The 18602-nt window shown below is 50.9% G+C and overlaps 1 protein-coding gene across 3 annotated transcripts in view; it reads right to left on the bottom strand.

Annotated features, from left to right (window-relative positions):
• Window positions 1-3539: 3539 nt before the first annotated feature.
• RAMP1 (receptor activity modifying protein 1) overlaps window positions 3540-18602 on the bottom strand; it is a 56167-nt gene continuing 41104 nt past the window's right edge. For all 3 annotated transcript variants that reach the window (XM_031651639.1, XM_031651638.1, XM_031651637.1), the window contains exon 3: window positions 3540-4121. In XM_031651639.1, coding sequence (XP_031507499.1) covers window positions 3866-4121 — 256 coding nt within the window. In that variant the 3' untranslated portion in view covers window positions 3540-3865. The remainder of the gene's footprint in view (window positions 4122-18602) is intronic.

Here is an 18602-nt window from a genome sequence, read left to right as displayed (position 1 = left end):
CAAATCTTATTAATCTGAGGCAAGTGGTAGCACTGTGAGTGGCCACCTAGAAAGATGTGTGGCAGGAGATTCATGTCCACAAAGTATAACGCACCCCTCCACAACCACAACCAGCAGCAAACAGCAGGCCTGGAACCAATGAAAAGCCCATGTCGTGACCAGTGAATAAAACAATAGAACTTTGGAGGGGATAGTGCCACCCGAAGTTTACTGTTTTGAAGACAATAATAATACACGCCACATTCACACATACACATGCATGCACATGCACACACACGTACACACACACATGCACACACATGCACGCACACATGCACACACACACACATGCACACACACACGGCTGGCAAAGCACATGGCAAGGTGAGGGTCCTTGTCCTTGAAGATGCCACAGCCCTAAAACGGATTCTGGAAGGATTCTGCGTGTGCAGCTCAGCCCTGGGTGAAGCAGTGGGCTCTGCACCCCCACCTGGGGGCCCGGGGGCCGCGGGGCTGCTCGAGCCAGGGCCTGGGGCTCTGCCACTGGTGGTGTGACCTTGGGCTAGCCACTAGGGTCCTCAGGGCTCCCTGGCTTTCTGGGGGAGAAGTGGGGGATGAGCCGAGACACTTGTCCCATTTTCTTCCAGCTCTCATAACCACAACCACTTTGTGACATAAGAGTACAGGTGGGTTGCGACTGGCTGAGGGCTCAGGGGTCCCTGGATCCCAGGGAGGGGTGAGATTTCTGGAAGTGGAGATGGCAGAGTGAATGCTGTGGACTGGACAGTGTCTTAAAAAGCATGGTCAACTAAGGTGACAAATGCTCACTGGTAAGAGGACAGCCCCAGCCTGGCTTCACTGATAATGTGCCTGGAATGGACCTGTGGGCCACCCCCGTAGGTGCTGTTCTGGTGGTAATTTTCAATGAATCCCTCTTTTCCCCAGTCCCATGTGGGAGGAGTCCATCCGAAGCTCCCAGGCCTGCCTAGCCGACCGACCCAGCCATGGCCCGGGCTCCAGGGCGGCTCAAGGGCTACCTCCTCCGGTGGTCCCTGACTCAGGTCCCAGCACAGCACCCCCACCCAGGTTGGCCTAGCTGCAGTTTGAGAGATGCCGGCAGTACCGCAGGTCGAAATCGTGTGAGAAGCTCCCACCTCCTGTCTCCTCGCCCTCACTGGGGCCTCTCAGGAAAGGCCAGCTTGTGAGCACAGGGGCAAGGCCGGGCCCCACTGTGGCCCAGGGGGCAGGTAGGGGAGGAGCTGAGGGGGGAATAGAGGAGAGAAGGGGGAGGTGCATCCCGGCCCCTCTTTGCCTTCATCTGTCCTGTGTATTGGAGTATCTCAAGGAATCTTATTGGACAGATTCCTGAGAGAACTCGGGCAAGTGACTTGAACTCTGTTTTCCTCTTCTGTGAAATGGGGACAAGGACAGGCCCTCCCTCAAGGGGCTTCTCTGAGAGTTTCATAAATACAAGTTCACACTGCAGTGCCCGGCTCACGCAAACGCTACTGCTGTTCTTGTCATACTTATTCTTTCCTTGTGGCCCCAAACCACTGGCCCTAGGGGACCCTTGGCTTCTCCACTCACAGGTGGTCACATCCTAGAAGTGGAGGAAGCTGGGGCCTCGCGCGGCAGACTGACCAGACCCTCACTGAGGCCCCAAGGCTGAGACTGGGTCATGGACAGTGGAGTCCTGGCGGTTCCCAACAAGACAGAGACGAGGATCAGCCCCTGAGGCCACCGCCCACTGTCAGCAACCCTGGGTTCCTCTCCTGACCCAGTGGAAGGCACAGCCACGCCTGCTCCTCTGGGGAAAACGGGCCCACACCACAGCCATGGTTCTGCTGGAGAAGCCGAGAAGCCACTTGGGGCTCCTTCTGGTCTCTTAGGCTGGGGATGCCTCTTGGGACTGGCTGGGTGGGGAGGTTTGGGTGTACCTAGTGGGGGTGGGGTGGGGACTGCAACACCCAGGAGGAGGCTCAGGGGCTCTATCGGGGGAGGCTGCTGTGATGAGCTGCCTGGCGTCTGATGGGCTTAGCCCAGGCTGGGCGGTGGGTGGCCTCACGTGGCTGTGGTGTGCTGAAGCTGAAACTACAAGGCCACGGCACTGGCTGCCGTGTTTGGATGCGGCTGTCATGTGGGGCAGCGGGAGAGGCCAAGTCGAAGGTGATGGGGGAGTGGACACTCTTCTCAGTCACTGGAGAAGGGACAGGTCCTGGGGGCTGCAGAGGCCCGAGAGGCAGGGTCTGAACTCAGAGGACACCCAGGAGGGACCATGGAGGGGCTCCTTTGGGGAGCCAGAACCTTCTGGAAGCCCAGCTACAGGTGGGGACATGGGCAGAAGTGTGGATGGGGTGCAGGGAGGTGAGGGACAGAAGGCTAAGCCCGGTGATGCCTCAGGGACAGACAGGAAGAGCTTGCACCCGAGGCCCCAGGTATCTGTGGGGAGGGGCCCAGCCCTTCCTGGTCTGTGATCTCAGTGTATCCAGCCCTGGTGTATGCAAGTGTGACTGTGTGTGCAGAGTGCTTAGAGCTGTATTTATTCTGTGTGTGTGTGACTGTGGGTGTGACTGTGTTACTCTGTGTGACTGTGTGTGCAGGTGTGACTGTGTTACTCTATTGCTTGACTGTGCAGAGTGTGACTATGTGTTACTCCTGTGTGACTGTATGTGCAGGTGTGACTCTATATTACTCTGTGTGACTGTGTATGCAGGTGTGACTGTGTTACTCTGTGTGTGTGACTGTGCAGGTGTGACTGTGTTATTCTGTGTGACTGTGTAGGTGTGACTGTTATTCTGTGTGTGACTGTGTGTACAGGTGTAACTGTGTTATTCTGTGTGACTGTGTGCATGGGTGTGACTGTGTTATTCTGTGGTATTGTGTGACTGTGTGACTGTGACTGTGTTATTCTGTGTGTGACTGTGTGTGCAGGTGTGACTGTATTTATTCTGTGGCTGTATTGCATGGGTGTGACTGTATTATTTATTCTGTAGTAGCCTTGACTGTGGGTGTATTTGTATTTACTCTGTATTGTGACTGTGAGTGTGACTGTTATTCTGTGTGTGTGACTGTGTGTGCGGGTGTGACTGTGTTATTCTATGTGTGACTGTGTGTGTGGGTGTGACTGTGTTACTCTGTGTGTGGGTGTGACTATTATTCTGTGTGCTTGACTGTGTGGGTGCTGAGCTGTGTTATTCTGTGACTGTGTGTGTAGGTGCTGCAACTGGCTATCTATATGACTGTAATGTGTGGGTGTGACTATGTGTGTGACTGTGTATGTGTGTGACTCTGTGTGTGTGTGTGACCATTATTCTGTGTGTCACTGTGCAGGTGTGACACTGTTACTCTGTGTAACTGTGTGTGGGTGTGACTGTGTTATTCTGTGTCACCGGGGGCAGCAAGGGCCCCAGAATCCCCAGGAGCACCTCAGTGCACTCAGCACTGGCTCCAGTGTCACCCCCGAGCAAAGGCCCCTGATTCCTCCTGTCAGAGGAAAGAGAGTCCACAGGGCCTGGGTTGCCACCCTTCTCCCAGTGATGGGCACTCAGAGGTAATGACTCTTTCCAAGTTCAAGAACATCCTTTTAATCACAAACCACTCATCCACAACTGTGGCTATGGGGTAAGCAGCCTGGGCTGGGACCCTTTCCAGAGGTAAGTTGGGGTCACGTCCCTGCCCCCTTCCTAGGGTGGAAGTGGCCTCCAGCCAGGGGGGCTTCCAGGTTAATGCCAGAGCCTCGACTACTTTGGACTCCTGTGAGCTCTTCTTGGTTGGAAGAAGGGGGGGTATTGCGGGCCTGCTCTGTCCCAAGGCTCCAGAAGCTGCCCCCACCCAGGCCTGCCTGGCCTCACCCTGAAGCCTGGGTGCACAGCAGCCTGGGCCCTGCCTACACGATGCCCTCTGTGTGCTTGCTCTGCCAGACCACCAGTGCCGTCACCAGCAGGGTCACCGTGATGGGGACCACGATGAAGGGGTAGAGGACGCTGCCAGGCGGGTCCCGCACGGCCCTGCCTGAGATGGGGCAGGCCCTGAAGTAGTGCCCGTGCACTGCCAGGAAGAACCTGTCCACCTCTGCGTTGGGCCAGAAGCAGCCTAGCTTCTCCGCCATGTGCCAGGTGCAGTCGGCCAGCTCCCTGTAGCTCCTGTGGATGGAAGAGGAGGTGGTGAGACCGTGGGCAGGCAGGGGAAACAACGCGGGACCCCAGCCGGGGGCGCTGCACCGTGGCCCCTCACGCGGCCCTGGAGCTTGGCTTGGAAAAGGCCCGGCACCGAGGCAGTGGCCCTGGATCCAGGAGGGCAGGGCCCCAACGGCTCCAGGGGGACTCCCAGGCAACCTGCATGGCGGCCTGTGGTGCAGGAAGCCCTGGCGTGGCTGTGGGGCCTCTCACAGCTCTGTCTGCACCGGAAGGACGACCTAGGCTGGGTGGCCAATGAGGCCCACACCTCTGCCACTGGCTCCTCCGCCACCAGCTCCTTCTGCTACCCCGGGCAAGGTCACAGGCTGGTGTCGCGTCTGTGTGTGACTGTTATTCTGTATGTGACTGTAACCGTTGTTCTTTGTGTGTGACTATGTGTGACTATGTGTAACTGTTATTCTCTGTGTGCAACTGTGTGACTGTTATTCACTGTATGACAGTGTTATTCTCTGTGTGACTGTGTGTGACTGTTATTCACTGCATGAGTGTTATTCTCTGTGTGACTGTGTGTGTGACTGTTATTCACTGCATGAGTGTTATTCGCTGTGTGACTGTGTGTTATTCACTGTATGACTATTATTCTCTGTGTGACTGTGTTTGTGACTGTTATTCACTTTGTGACAGTGTTATTCTGTGTGACTGTGTGTGTGACTGTTATTCACTATATGACAGTGTTATTCTGTGTGACTGTGTGTGACTATTATTCACTGTGTGACAGTGTTATTCTGTGTGACTGTTATTCTGTGTGTGACTATTTTCTGTGTTACTCTGTTTGTGCTTTGTGTGTCTGTGTGTGTGACTGTTATTCTCTGTGTGTGACTGTTATTCTGTGTGTGTGTGTGAGACATTCTATGTGTGACTGTGTAACACTGTGTTATTCTGTGTGACTATGACTGTGTTATTCTGTGTGTGATTGTGTGTGTTATTCTCTGTGTGTGACTGTGTAACACTGTTATTCTGTGTGACTGTTACTGTGCTATTCTCTGTGTGTGACTGTGTTATTCTCTGTGTGTGTGTCCCTGTGTGTGAGTGTAACTTGTTATTTTCTGTGGGTTTGTGACTGTGTTATCCTCTGTGTGTGTCCCTGTGTGTGTAACTGTCATTTGTGAGTGGTGTGACTGTGTTATTCTGTGTATGAACCTGTGTGTGCAGATGTGACTGTGTTATTCTGTGTGTGACTGTGTATGAATAGCTGTGCTATTCTGTGTGACTGTTATTCTGTGTGTAACTGTGTAACTGTTATTCTCTGCATGTGACTATAATTCTGTGTTACTGTGTGTGTGACTATATATATATATAACTGTGTTATCCTGTGTGTGACTGTGGGTGTGACTGTTATTCTCTGTGTGTGACTGTTATTCTGTGTGTGTGTGTGAGACATTCTATGTGTGACTGTGTAACACTGTGTTATTCTGTGTGACTATGACTGTGTTATTCTCTGTGTGTGATTGTGTGTGTTATTCTCTGTGTGTGACTGTGTAACACTGTTATTCTGTGTGACTGTTACTGTGCTATTCTCTGTGTGTGACTGTGTTATTCTCTGTGTGTGTGTCCCTGTGTGTGAGTGTAACTTGTTATTTTCTGTGGGTTTGTGACTGTGTTATCCTCTGTGTGTGTCCCTGTGTGTGTAACTGTCATTTGTGAGTGGTGTGACTGTGTTATTCTGTGTATGAACCTGTGTGTGCAGATGTGACTGTGTTATTCTGTGTGTATGACTGTGCGGGTGTGATTGTGTTATTCTGTGTGTGTGACTGTGTGTGTGGACTTCACCACAGGGCCCCTGACCCTATCCTGCCATGGCTGCAGGTGCCTTTACCCACAGGTATGGCTGCCACCAGGCTACAGGGAAGGGAGTGGAGGTGGCTGTGCTGAGCCAGGGGCCCAGGTGGCACGGGCAGAGGGTGTGCCATTGGGGTGTTCCTTGGGCTTGGCTTGGAGAGCAGCCAACGCAGAGTCCCCTCTGCTCCAGGAATTCTAACTCTCGAAGCCGCAGCAGATGAACTCATTCCCACCCTGCCCCTTAGGTGCTCTCAGGACTCTGCTCCCCCAGGGTTCTGGGAGAGCAAACACCATCTGTTTCTGAACAACTTTTTCCATAGACAGGGGTTTATAGGCCACAGCCTGCCCTTTGAAATGAAGTGGACAAAACCCAAGTGGACCCAGCCATCGGTGCTTTTCTGTGTCATCTTCCAACCCAGGACGTGGGTGCCAAGTGCCTCTTCCAGCAGAGGAAACTGAGGCTCTGAGACAGCACTGGACATGGGTAGAACCCAGACCATGCCGGCTCCTTCTGCCTCCAGCCCTGCATTTCCCCCAACCCCGTGACCTCCTGCTTCACACAACAGCCCTGAGACTCAGGAAGAAAGGCCCCTCTGGTGTTGCATGGGGCTCAGAGCCTGTTCTCAGGGACTGACTGCCTGAGGGGTCTTGGTGTCACCATTCCATGATAACTGCTGTTATCATGCAGATCCACTGGGTGCCCCTGCATGATAGGCACAGGCTCAGCAGGGCCTGTGTGTGATCTCGCTCACGCTTGGGGACCGCTGTTACCCATCGTTTTATAAACAGGGAAACAGAGGTTTGGGAAGGCTGGAGGGCTTCCGGGTGAGAGGGCCAGGGTGTGACTGCACAGGTCTCACACCTCACCACTGTCCCTCGCCCTTGGTGGCCAAATCTGGCCACAGCTTGGACACTTCCTTGTCTGGGTCCAAGTCGCACTCACTGGGGGTTGAGGCCACAGTGGGCATCCATAAGCCAGTAAGCCTTGAATGAGCCCTTGCCCCACAGGGGCAGCCTGAGTGCCTCTAGGGCAGTTGTCAAGTCCCCTTCACCCCCGTATCCACGATGCTAGTGTGATGCCAGGCTTGCCGTGGCAGTTGTGCCACCAGGGCTGCAGCCAGGGTAGGAACAGGCTCAAAGCCCTTTCCACCATCCCAGACTCTTCTCTCCTGGGACCAGATGTCTTAGGCTGCTGAGGGAGGAACAGCACAGCCTGTCGCCCCCAGGGCACAGACAAAGACCATGGCTGGTGGAAGGATAGGAAGGAACTCTTTTTCTTTGGAAGGGCACCAGGAAACCATCCTGGCCTAGGATCCTGCACCATACAAAACAGAGGCCTTGGCTGGGCATGGTGGCTTATGCCTGTAATCCCAGCACTTTGGGAGGCCAAGGCTAGTGGATCACAAGGTCAGGAGTTTGAGACCAGCCTGGCCAAGATGGTGAAACCCTGTCTCTACTAAAAATACAAAAATTAGCTGGGTGCAGTGGCGGGTGCCTGTAATTCCAGCTACTCAGGAGACTGAGGCAAGAGAATCGCTTGAACCCGGGAGCTGGAGGTTGCAGTGAGCTGAGATGCGCCACTGCACTTGAGCCTGGGTGACAGAGCAAGACTAAGACTCTGTCTCAAAACAACAACAACAAAAAACAGTGATCTCTTCTCGCTGGGGAAGGGACAGGACAGTCGCACCCAAGACCCCAGCAGGGTTTGTCCGCCACAGGAAAAAGGGGTAGGAATTCTGAGGCGAAGGCCACAGGGAAGGGCCTGTCTAAACTGAGGCTGGATCAGGACACAGAGAACCCTCCCCAAGCCTTTGAACATAACCTTGGTGTAGAATAACAAGCAGTACCTGTCTACTGCCAAGAGAAAGTGGGGCGAGATCCATGCTGCTGCACAGGCAGGCAAGGGAAAGCTGAAAGCAGAGGGTGGGGCACCACACTGAGAAATCTCCTCCAGTGCCCTAGTCCCAACCCTGGGCACAAGGCAATGGCAGCTCATTGCTAGAGGTACTTGAGGCCTATGGTACATTGAAGATAACCATAACAATGACAAATCCCAAACCCAGTTCAATTCCTAACAAGATTGACTCAAATCCCACACTAACAGTCTGACAGAAGAGGCTTACCCATTTCCACAGGTAAATACTATCGACTGTAGTCACCTCTGTTCTATACGTGAATGTTCAGTATTCAATAAAAATTATATATATATTTTTTTGTTGAGAAGCAACAAAAAACAACCAATCCATTGCCAAGAGGCAGAACAATGAATGGAATTAGACTCAGAGATGACCTAGATGTCAGACAGGTATATTAGAATGGCTAGTATGATAATGGGTCTAGTGGAAAGGGTAGACAATATGCATGAACAGATGGAGAATTTAAGCAGAGAGGTGGAAACTCAAAGTCAAAGACAGGTTGCTAGAAATAAAAAGACATAGCATCAGAGAGAATTCCTTCAGTGGGCCCATCAGTGGACACGAAAACTGAGGAAAGAGAGAAATTGAAGATATGTCAGTAGAAATTAACCAAACTGAAACACAAAGAGAAAAAAAAAGTTGGGGAAGACTAGAGCATCCAAGAGCTGTGTAACATGACAATCCTGTAAATGACATCAACCTCAACTCATAATGTGAGAGTCCCTGAAGGAGGAGAGGGAATGGAGCAGAAGAAATATTTGAAGAGGTAATGGCTGAGGCTTTTAAAAAAATAATGAAAGACATAAAATTGCAGATCCAAGAAGCTTGGAGAATCTAAAACAGGACAGAAAACAAAGCAGCTACAATAGCAAACAACCACGTAGACACATCAAAGTCCAACTGCTGAACACCAAAGAAAAAGGAAAAAATCTTGAAGTCAGAAGAAAAAGATATATAAAAGAACAGTGAGTTATAGCAGATTTCTTAATTTCTTATCAGAGGCTTGTCATGCGGGAAGACAATGGGCAACATTTTGAAAGTATTAGGGGTTGGGGGGAGGGGAAACACATTCTTGTTTTCTATGCCTAGGAATTTTCTATATTCTAGGAATTCTATACCTAGAAAAAAATACCTTTTGAAAATGAGGTTGACGCTGGGCACATTGGCTCACACCTGTAATTCCAGCACTTTGGGAGGCCGAGGCAAGTGGATCACTTGAGGTCAGGAGTGAGAGACCAGCCTGGCTAACATGGTGAAACCTCGCCTCTACTAAAAATACAAAAATTAGCTGGGCGTGGTGGCGGACACCTGTAACCTCAGCTACTCAGAAGGCTGAGGCAGGAGAATTACTTGAACCTGGGAGGGGGAGGCTGCAGTGAGTTGAGATCATGCCATTACACTCCAGCCTGGGTGACAGAGCAAGACTCTGTCTTGAAAAAAAAGAAAAAAGAAAAAAAAGAGGTTGATATAAGAACCTTTTGAGAAAAAAGCAGCTGAGAGAATTCATTGCCAGCAGACCTGTGCTACAAGAAATGTCAGAGAAAGTTCTTCAGTCATAAGAAAGAATTTGAGATCCACATGAATAGATGACGGGCTCCAAAAACAGTGAAAATGAAGATAATAGAAGGATATTTTTCCTTATACTTAATCTGGAAAGTGAGTAAATGGATCAGAGGTCATAAATCAAATGTGAGGAGACCCTCGGGGGCTTTAAGAGGCTATACAGAAAAAGTAGGGGCCTCTCCAGCATCCCAGCGCCCCTCTACCCCAGCCCCTGTCATACGGTCACTGTTTTTCCTCCCTGGCCGCCCTCTAGGTCACTGCCCTGAGTGCATAGTGCCTCCCTTAGCCCATGCAAGAGGCCCAGTAGATGCGGCATGAGGAGGGACAGGCAGCAGAGGGTGTGCCCTGCCTGTGGGCACTGGGGTGTGTGGTCTTTCCAGGTGAGCAAGGACTCATGTTTCAAGAAGAAAACAGAAGTGGAAAAAGCCACAGGAAGTCGTGACAGTCTGAGTCTCATTGTGGGGAAAAAACCGAAAGAGTACATGTTATGTGGCTGGTCCACGGTAAATGTTAGACATGTTATTGTTGCTGAAAACCAAGTCTAGGCTTCTCAGCTACAGGGTTAAACAGTGAGAATGCTGCCTCTTTTTTTTTTTTTTTTTGACAGGGTCTCACTCTCTCACCCAGGCTGGAGTGCAGTGGTGTAATCTCAGCTCACTGCAACCTCCGCCTCCCTGGTTCAAGTGATTCTCCTGCCTCAGCCTCTTGAGTAGCTGGGACTACAGACATGGTCCACCACACCTGGCTAATTTTTGTACTTTTAGTAGAGATGGGGTTTCACTATGTTGGCCAGGCTGGTCTCGAACTCCTGACCTCAGGAGATCCACCTGTCTTGGCCTCCCAAAGTGCTGGGATTGCAGGCGTGAGTCACTGCATCTGACCAATGAATGCTGCTTTGAATGATGATCCTCTCCCATATCTCAGACCCTCCAAACCCACAGGCAGTTTAGGTTTTGGTGTTCTGCAGATCTAGTGATACGTGATCCTCAACACTGCCCCCTGTCCCCTGAGGCGCGGAGCTGTGGCATTTTTAGGAGGAGCTATTGCCATCTCTGCACCGGCCAAACAGAACAGGAAGGAGCGGATGCAGGAAGCCACATCACCACAGAACCCACGCTGAGGCCACGCTGAGGCAGATAGGGCCGTGTGTGGGCGGGCTATTCTGGGACCAGGCACTCTCTCCTTGATACGTTAGCCTTCTGGATTGCAGCGCCACCCGCGTCTAAAAATATCTCTAATGTGCTGTCGGCTGCCCACTTCATCCTGTTTATTTATACAGAAGTGACAGCTGAAACTTTCAATAAATGTTGTGAGCTCCGTCAGTGAGGATGCGATAAAAAATATTCCCCTCAGAGGACAGACATTCTTCTGCCCAACAGAACACAGAACTGACTGAAGGACCCAAAATAGTCATGAAAGATACACCCTGACTCTAACTCCCTAAAGTTTCAGTTCTCATGTCACTGAGCAATGATCCTTTTTTGGCTAGGACTTTCCATTCTGGGGCTCGAAGCGAACTTTGCTTGGAATGTTCCTGAATCCTCTGGTGGGAGTTTCCAGCATATGTGGGTCCCAAGTCAAGGCCCGGCACCGCAGTTCATGGTGGTTTACTTGCTGGTAAGAAAGTCTGATCGCCGGCCAGGCGCGGTGGCTCACGCCTGTAATCGCAGCACTTTGGGAGGCCGAGGCGGGCGGATCACGAGATCAGGAGATCAAGACCATCCTGGCTAACACGGTGAAACCCTGTCTCTACTAAAAATACAAAAAATTAGCCGGGCGTGGTGGCAGGCGCCTGTAGTCCCAGCTACTCGGGAGGCTGAGGCAGGAGAATGGCGTGAACCCGGGAGGTGGAGCTTGCAGTGAGCCGAGATCATGCCACTGTACTCCAGTCTGGGAGACACAGCGAGACTCCGTTTCAAAAAAAAAAAAAAAAAAAAAGTGTGATCGCTGATGCTCACAGGTGAGTCGTCCACTCTGGGGACACCCTGAGGTTGCAGTTGTCCCCCAGCTCCCCCCGGCTGGCCCTAATATGAAATATGAGAGCCTGGGCCCTGTCACCCACCCACAGACCTGGGTTCAAATCCCAGCTCCACTTCTTACCCAGAGTGACCCCGGAGACCTCATTTGCTTGTTCAAGCCTTAGTCTCCTATTAGGATGAAGAGACAGGTCCTCACTTGACTGGCTCATGAAGTATACATTTCTCGTCCTTTTTGAGTTTATACTTAAGCAAAAGGTGACCAGGCAATGTGTGTCTAAATCATCAGAAAATCTGAGGGGAAAGCACTTTTGGCTTTAAATTCACTTTTTACAATTTATTTATTTATTTATTAACTTTAGACAGGGTTTTGCTCTGTTGCTTGGGCTGGAGTGCAGTGTGGCATGATCTTGGCTCACTGCAACCTCTGCCTCCTGGGTTCAGGTGATCCTCTTGCCTCACCCTCCAGAATAGCTGGGATTACAGGCGTGCACCACCACACCTGGCAAACTTTTATTTATTTATTTATTAAGTACAGACAGGGTTTCACCATGTTGGCCACGCTGATCTCAAATTCCTGGGCTCAAGCGACCTGTCCGCCTTGGCCTCCCAAAGTGCTGGGATTACAGGCATGAGCCACCACACCCGGCCTCAGTTCACTTTATCTGCATCAGTATTTGCCTCCCTCTGCCCTGGAAGATTCAGCCTGGTGGCTTCCAGCAGCTTTCATTACCTGCTGGGGCGGGAGGTGCCACCCCATGTATCCTGACAGCCAGCGTGGGTGACCCACTTGAGGCCGGCTCGGGGAGCTTGTCCCAATGCCAGGCAGACATGGGGTAGGGATTCAGATAGGGCGGTGTATGGGTGGCTACAAAACAGAGAGGAATCCCCATGAGGCATTTAAATCACAGTTTCTTCTAGAAATACAAATGACTACTAGGCATGTGAAATGAAGACCGCACTTCCAGATGGCGCTCCTCTTACAGATGAGAATGCTAGGCTGGGCGCGGTGGCTCACACGTGAAACCCCGGCACTGTGGGAGGCCCAGGCCGGAGGATTGCTTGAGCCTAGGAGTTTAAGACCAGCCTGGGCAACACAGTGAGACCTTGTCTCTACAAAACAATACAAAAATTTGCCAGTGATGGCATGCACCTGTAGTCCCAGCTAGTTGGGAGGCTTAGGTCAGAGGATCACATGAGCCCAGGGAGGTGGGAGATTGAGGCTGCAGTGAGCTGTGTTCCTGCCACTGCACTCCAGCCTGGGCAACAGAGTGAGACCCTGTCTCAAAAAAAAGAAAAGAATGCTGAATGCTAGTGAAGGTGTAGGACACTGAGGCAGGCACTCACAGCATTCCTCACAGAAGATAAACTGGTACAATTTTTCTGAAACACAATGTGGCAATATGTATCAATAATGTGAAACTCATAGATGCCTCTTGACCCCATAATTCCATTACTGGGATTTATCCTAAATTAATAATGTGGAATATAGATAACAGTGATCTAAGAAGGTGTCCACTGCAGATTTATAATTATGAAAAACAGCGAACAACAGGACAGTGGTCACAGAAATGATTTATGAGCAGCTCTGTTATGTATCTGTTAAAATTATATTTAGGAAGAAAATTTTAAGATATAGAAAAATATTTATGTTCTAAAGCTGGGCAAAAGAACAGCTCTCATGCCTGTGATCCCAGCACTTTGGGAGGCTGAGGCAGGAGGATCGCTTGAGGCCAGGAGTTCAAGACCAGCCTGGGCAACATAGTGAAACCCAGTCTCTCTGCTAAATAAAGTTTTAAAAAGCAGCAGCAGGGGCCGGGCGCGGTGGCTCAAGCCTGTAATCCCAGCACTTTGGGAGGCCGAGGCGGGTGGATCACGAGGTCAGGAGATCGAGGCTATCCTGGCTAACATGGTGAAACCCCGTCTCTACTAAAAATAAAAAAAAAAAAAAAAAAGCAGCAGCAGGTTAGACCAGATACCATAAATAGCCTGGATTGGGGTAAAATGGTCCACATGGGAAGGGGACACACCAGAATGTTACAGGGGTGATCCCCACCAGAATGGTGATAACACAAAGGACTTTTCTCTCAACTTGTTTGGATTTTCTGGGTTTTCTACCTTGAGCATACATACTTTTTATAATTATATTTAACAGCTCATTTTAGCAGGAAGGCTCACAGGAAACTAGATGTTGACGTCACTGCATGTGCAGCTACCGCGCCTGGTGTCTGGGGCAGCCTGGGCCGTCCCACCAGAGGGCTCTGATACGCAGGTGGGGCTGGGACCCTCTGGTGACAGTGGCTCACGGGGCAGGCGTGCAGTGCAGACAGGGAATGGGGACAGGGCATTGGGCCTCTCCAGTCTCAGTGGCCTCCTGTGTGGAATTGGGGGCCCTGCGGGACCCACCTCTGAGGCAGGAAGGGGCCCTGTGGGAGGGTGAGTGGGGGTGCAGGGTGGGCCCTGAGGGCAGGACCCCACTTTCTTCCTTGCTCTAACCCCCCCACCCACCCCCTCTGCAGGGACCTCTGCATCCTCCTGGTCCTCCTGTTCCCTCCTCCATCTCCCTGTCCTCCTGGCCCCTCCTCTTCCTCCCGATCCCGCTCTCCTCCTGGCCCCTCCCTCCTCCTCCCAGCCCCTTCTTCTTCCTCCCAGCACCTCCTCCTTCTCCCAATCCCTTCCTCTTCCACCTTGTCCTTGCTCCGGGCCCCTCCTCATCCTCACTCCAGCCTTGCTTCGGGTGGCAGTGGGGAATCCTCACTGACTTAAGCCCCCCGCCCTTCCCAGCCCCCGGAGGACAGGCCTCCCCCGCGAAGCGCTCCTTCTGTCTTGGCCCTGGGCTGCACCTGTGAGCTCCCCATGTTCCCTCCTCCACCTGAAGCCTGGGCCATTCACTTCTGGCTGTGAACACATGTGACTCAGGGCCCCCATGCCATGCCTATCCCCTCAGTTATCGTGGCTCCCCTTTCTCTCAAGGTTGCCCTCCCCTCCTGAGGCCCCATCACTGTGCCCAGGATGGGGCAGAAGTGACTTGTCCTGGTGGATGGATTATTACAACTCACATACCAGCTTCCACCTTTCTGCAGTGAGTGAGTATGTGGGGGCCTGGCATCTATGTACCCCTTCTTCTGCCTCCTCCAGTTTAGTCAGGGGCAGCCATCAAACCCCTCCACCGCCCTCAACTCTGCATGCTGGGCTCAGCCACAACGGGCTCTCCAGGCCACATCCCACACCTGGCACCTGCCCTAACCCACCATCCACACCTTCCCACCCCTGCTTCACGCCTTCAGGGCTCACCATTGCAACTGGCCCGGATTCAGAAGCCTCTGTGTGGGTTGCTCAACTGGGACCCCTCCCTCCTGCTGGCCACATTCTAGCCACACTCCCCGCTCACCTGGGTCCCTTCCCTCTTGCTAGCCACATTCTGGACATGGCGGCCAGCGTTCTACCTCGGGACCTTTGCACGTGCTGTTCCTTTTACCTGGAAAGCTGTTAGCCTCATCTTCACAGGCTCACCCTATGCTCACCCTTCACTTAAATGTCATGTCCTCAAAGAGGCCTTTCTGGACGCTTCCATCATATTTGGCTCCCCCAGCAAAGTGGGGTTTTCCTTCCTAGATGTGTGTTACTTTGTGCCTGTCCATGGATTCATGTGATTATTGAATCACTGTTGGTCTCAACAACCAGACTGCAGACACCACCAGGGCAGGGAGGGTGACAGCCAAAATCCCACTTACTCTGCTCACAGCGGCCACCTCCAAGGCAAAGTGAAACAAAGGCTAAAGGAAGACAGCGAGAGAGGGCTGTGCCCAGGAGACGCAGACAGAAGGTGAGCAGGGGTGCAGGCTTCCCAGCAGACCCGGCCCAGGCCAGTGAGAAGGGCCATCCGTGGGGCTGTTGGGGATACTGCACCCAGAATAGCCGCAGCGCACAGATGGCCGCAGCTGCCAGGAACGCAAGAACGTGGGGGACTTAAACACACCTCCCAAGGCTAGGTAGATAAACAGTAGCATAAAATGATTATGAAAAATAATGTTAATAAACTGATGCAGTGACTGATAAAGGTTCCATTCTACAGAGACTCAGCCAGCTTTGCAAAGGCCCCTGGGTCCGTATTAGGCAGCAAAAAGAGACTCTACTCATCAAATCCCCAGAGAATACATCATAAGTCAATATTCTTAGGCTACAATATTGAAAACTAAAAATTAGTTTTAAAAAAAGGATATATTTTAAAAAACGGAATTCTTAGAAATGAAAGATCGTTTACATAATTTTGAAGTCATGCGAGAAGTTAAAAATTCAATTACAAAATATTAAGAAACAAGAATGGCAAAATACTATGTGTACAAATGAATGGAATGGGGCAAAAGTGGATTCTGAGAAAAATTAACAGTTGTAAATTATCTTATTAAACAAAAATAAATAAACAAAATAAGTATCCAAAGCAAGATATTTTTTAAAAAGAACAAAATAAATCTCTCCAAATGGCAAATAATTTGTCCATCAATAATTATTAAAAGCTAATATTGGCCAGGTGCGGTGGCTCACGCCTGTAATCCCAGCACTTTGGGGGGCCAAGGTGGGCAGATCACTTGAGGTCAGGAGTTCAAGACCAGCCGGGGCAGCATGGCGAAACCCCATCTCTGCTGAAAATACCAAAATTAGTCAGGTGTGCTGGCACACACCTGTAGTCCCAGTTACTTGGGTGGCTGAGGCACAAGAATCCCTTGAAGCCAGGAGGCAGAGGATGCAGTGAGTCGAGGTCGTGCCACTGCACTCCAGCCTGGGCAACAGAGTCAGACACTGTCCTAAACAAACAAACAAACAAATAAAAAAAGAAAAGAAAAGAAAAATTATAAGAGATTAATGTGTAAAAAAAGTTTGTTAACAATTGGAAAATCCTCTGTGAATTGGGATACTTTTTGGGAAATTATAAACTATCAAATATTGACTTAAAAAGGAGGAATTCCAAGAAGAAAAATGGAAAATGTTATTAAGGAATTGCTGTCTCAAAAGGCCCTAGATCCCAAGCAGTTCTTTCAAATTCTTTTTTTTTTTCTTTTTAATTGAGACAGGGTCTCACTATGTTGCTCTGGCTGGTCTCAAACTCTTGGGCTCAAGTGATGCCACCTCGGCCTCCCAAAGTGCTGGGATTACAGGAGTAAGAGGCATGAGCCACTGAAAATTCTTAATGTGAAAGAAAAAGATGTGGAGCTTCCCAGTTCGTTTAAAAAAGGTAAGAAACCCTGATCCCACGCCTCTTAAGATGGCATGACATGTGTCTCAGCGCATGCGCACACGGACAGAACAGATGCCCTTCACTTCTACCTATGACTAGGCACTCAAGTCCTCTATCCAACACTAACAAGTTTCATCTAGCCACATAGCATATTTTATTTAAAGGAGGGCTAATCTCAGGAATGCTTTAAGCCTGTTACTACAAAATCACACTTTAATACGCCATGGGAAAAAAACACACCATCATTTTCGTACACATTGAGAAGGCATTTGAGAAAACTCAACATTTGTTTCTGGTTTTAAAAAAAGCCATAACCCTGGAAACACAGAAAGAGACTATTTTCTTAATGTGATAAAAATCTCTCTCGGCCAGGCATGGTGGCTCACGCCTGTAATCCCAGCACTTTGGGAGGCCGAGGCGGGAGGGTCACCTGAGGTCAGGAGTTTGCGACCAGCCTGGGCAACACGGTGAAACCCAGGCTGTACTAAAATACAAAAAATTAGCCGGGTGTGGAGGCGTGTGCCTATAGTCCCAGCTACTCGGGAGGCTGAGGCAGGAGAATTGCTTGAACCCAGGAGGCAGAGGTTGCAGTGAGCCGAGATCGCGCCGCTGCACTCCAGCCTGGGCAACGGAGCGTGACCCTGTCTCAAAAAAAAAAAAAATCTCTCTCTCAAACCAATAGCACGCATCCCATTTAGGACTGGAACGCGGGGCATTTTCATGGCATCCAGCAACAGGCTTATTTCGCGTTTAGGCGGCCGGGACTGGCTTCTCCCTTGTGGTTTCTGCCTTTGGTGTCAGGGCTCCCACCCAAGATTCTGTGAATAGCGGGACCTTTCCAAAGCAGGGAGGGGCTGGCCACTTACTGCGCCACTTCCTCTGTGGACAGAGAGCCACGCTGTGGCCTGGCCTGCGTCAGGCGTGGGCAAGCGCAGGGCCGGCTTGTCTTTAAGAGGCCTCAGCCCAGGCCCTGGGGATATGAAAGCCCACGCGCTGTAGCTTCCCACCTACCTCTGCATGTGTGAGTCGGGAGCCCGGCTTCCTGTCTCACTTCTGCCCAGCACTGCTGGCGGCAGCAGAGAACTGGGCACCTTTTGTTTTTCTTGACACTGGGGAAATGTATAAGGAAGTCTTGTTAACTGTCTGATGAAAAACACTTCAGCACACTGTTGCTGGCCTGGGAAATGTGGGCTGGGCCAGCAGGCTCTGAGCCAGCTGTGCACACTTGGAACTCCTACTGGGACTTGCAGCACACGCCGGGAAAGGCAGATATTGTACTATCAAACCCTTCCTAAATCAGGCTGGTCAGAGAGTACAATCAACCTAGGGAAAAGGGCCAAGCGTTACAAGTCCTATGTACCTGTACCAGCCCAGGGATGCCCACACATTTGAACTACCGCACTGCGGAGACAGGAATGCTTTGAAATAAGTGTCATCATTGCATGCAAATGAATATGTTAAACAGGAATTTTCCCCAGGTTCTGACTATGGTTTATCTATTTAAGTTGTATTAACAGGGACTTCTGACATCTTAGCAAAGCCATTTTCCCAAGAGCACAAGGGGAAATGCCAACTCCATCCCTCTCCAAAGAATTACAGCATCTGGCCAGGCACGGCCATATGGTTCCACCTATAATCCCAGCGCTGTGGGAGGCTGAGGCGGGTGGATCACCTGAGGTCAGGAGTTCGAGACCAGTCTGGCCAACATGGTGAAACCCTGTCTCTACTAAAAATACAAAAATTAGCCGGGTGTGGTGGCGCACTCCTGTGGTCCTATCTACTCGGGAGGCTGAGGCAAGAGAATGACTTGAACTGGGGAGGTGGAGATTGCAGTGAACCGAAATTGCACCACTGCACTCCAGCCTGGGAGACAGAGTGAGATTCAGTCTCAAAAAGAAAAAAAATTTAAAAAAAAAAGGCTGGGCACGGTGGCTCATGCCTGTAATCCTAGCACTTT

Source organism: Papio anubis, chromosome 10, assembly GCF_008728515.1.
Source record: "Papio anubis isolate 15944 chromosome 10, Panubis1.0, whole genome shotgun sequence".
Lineage (NCBI taxonomy): Eukaryota > Metazoa > Chordata > Mammalia > Primates > Cercopithecidae > Papio > Papio anubis.
The sequence above is the reverse complement of the archived record's forward strand: the minus strand, read 5'-3'. Positions and strand labels throughout refer to the sequence as shown.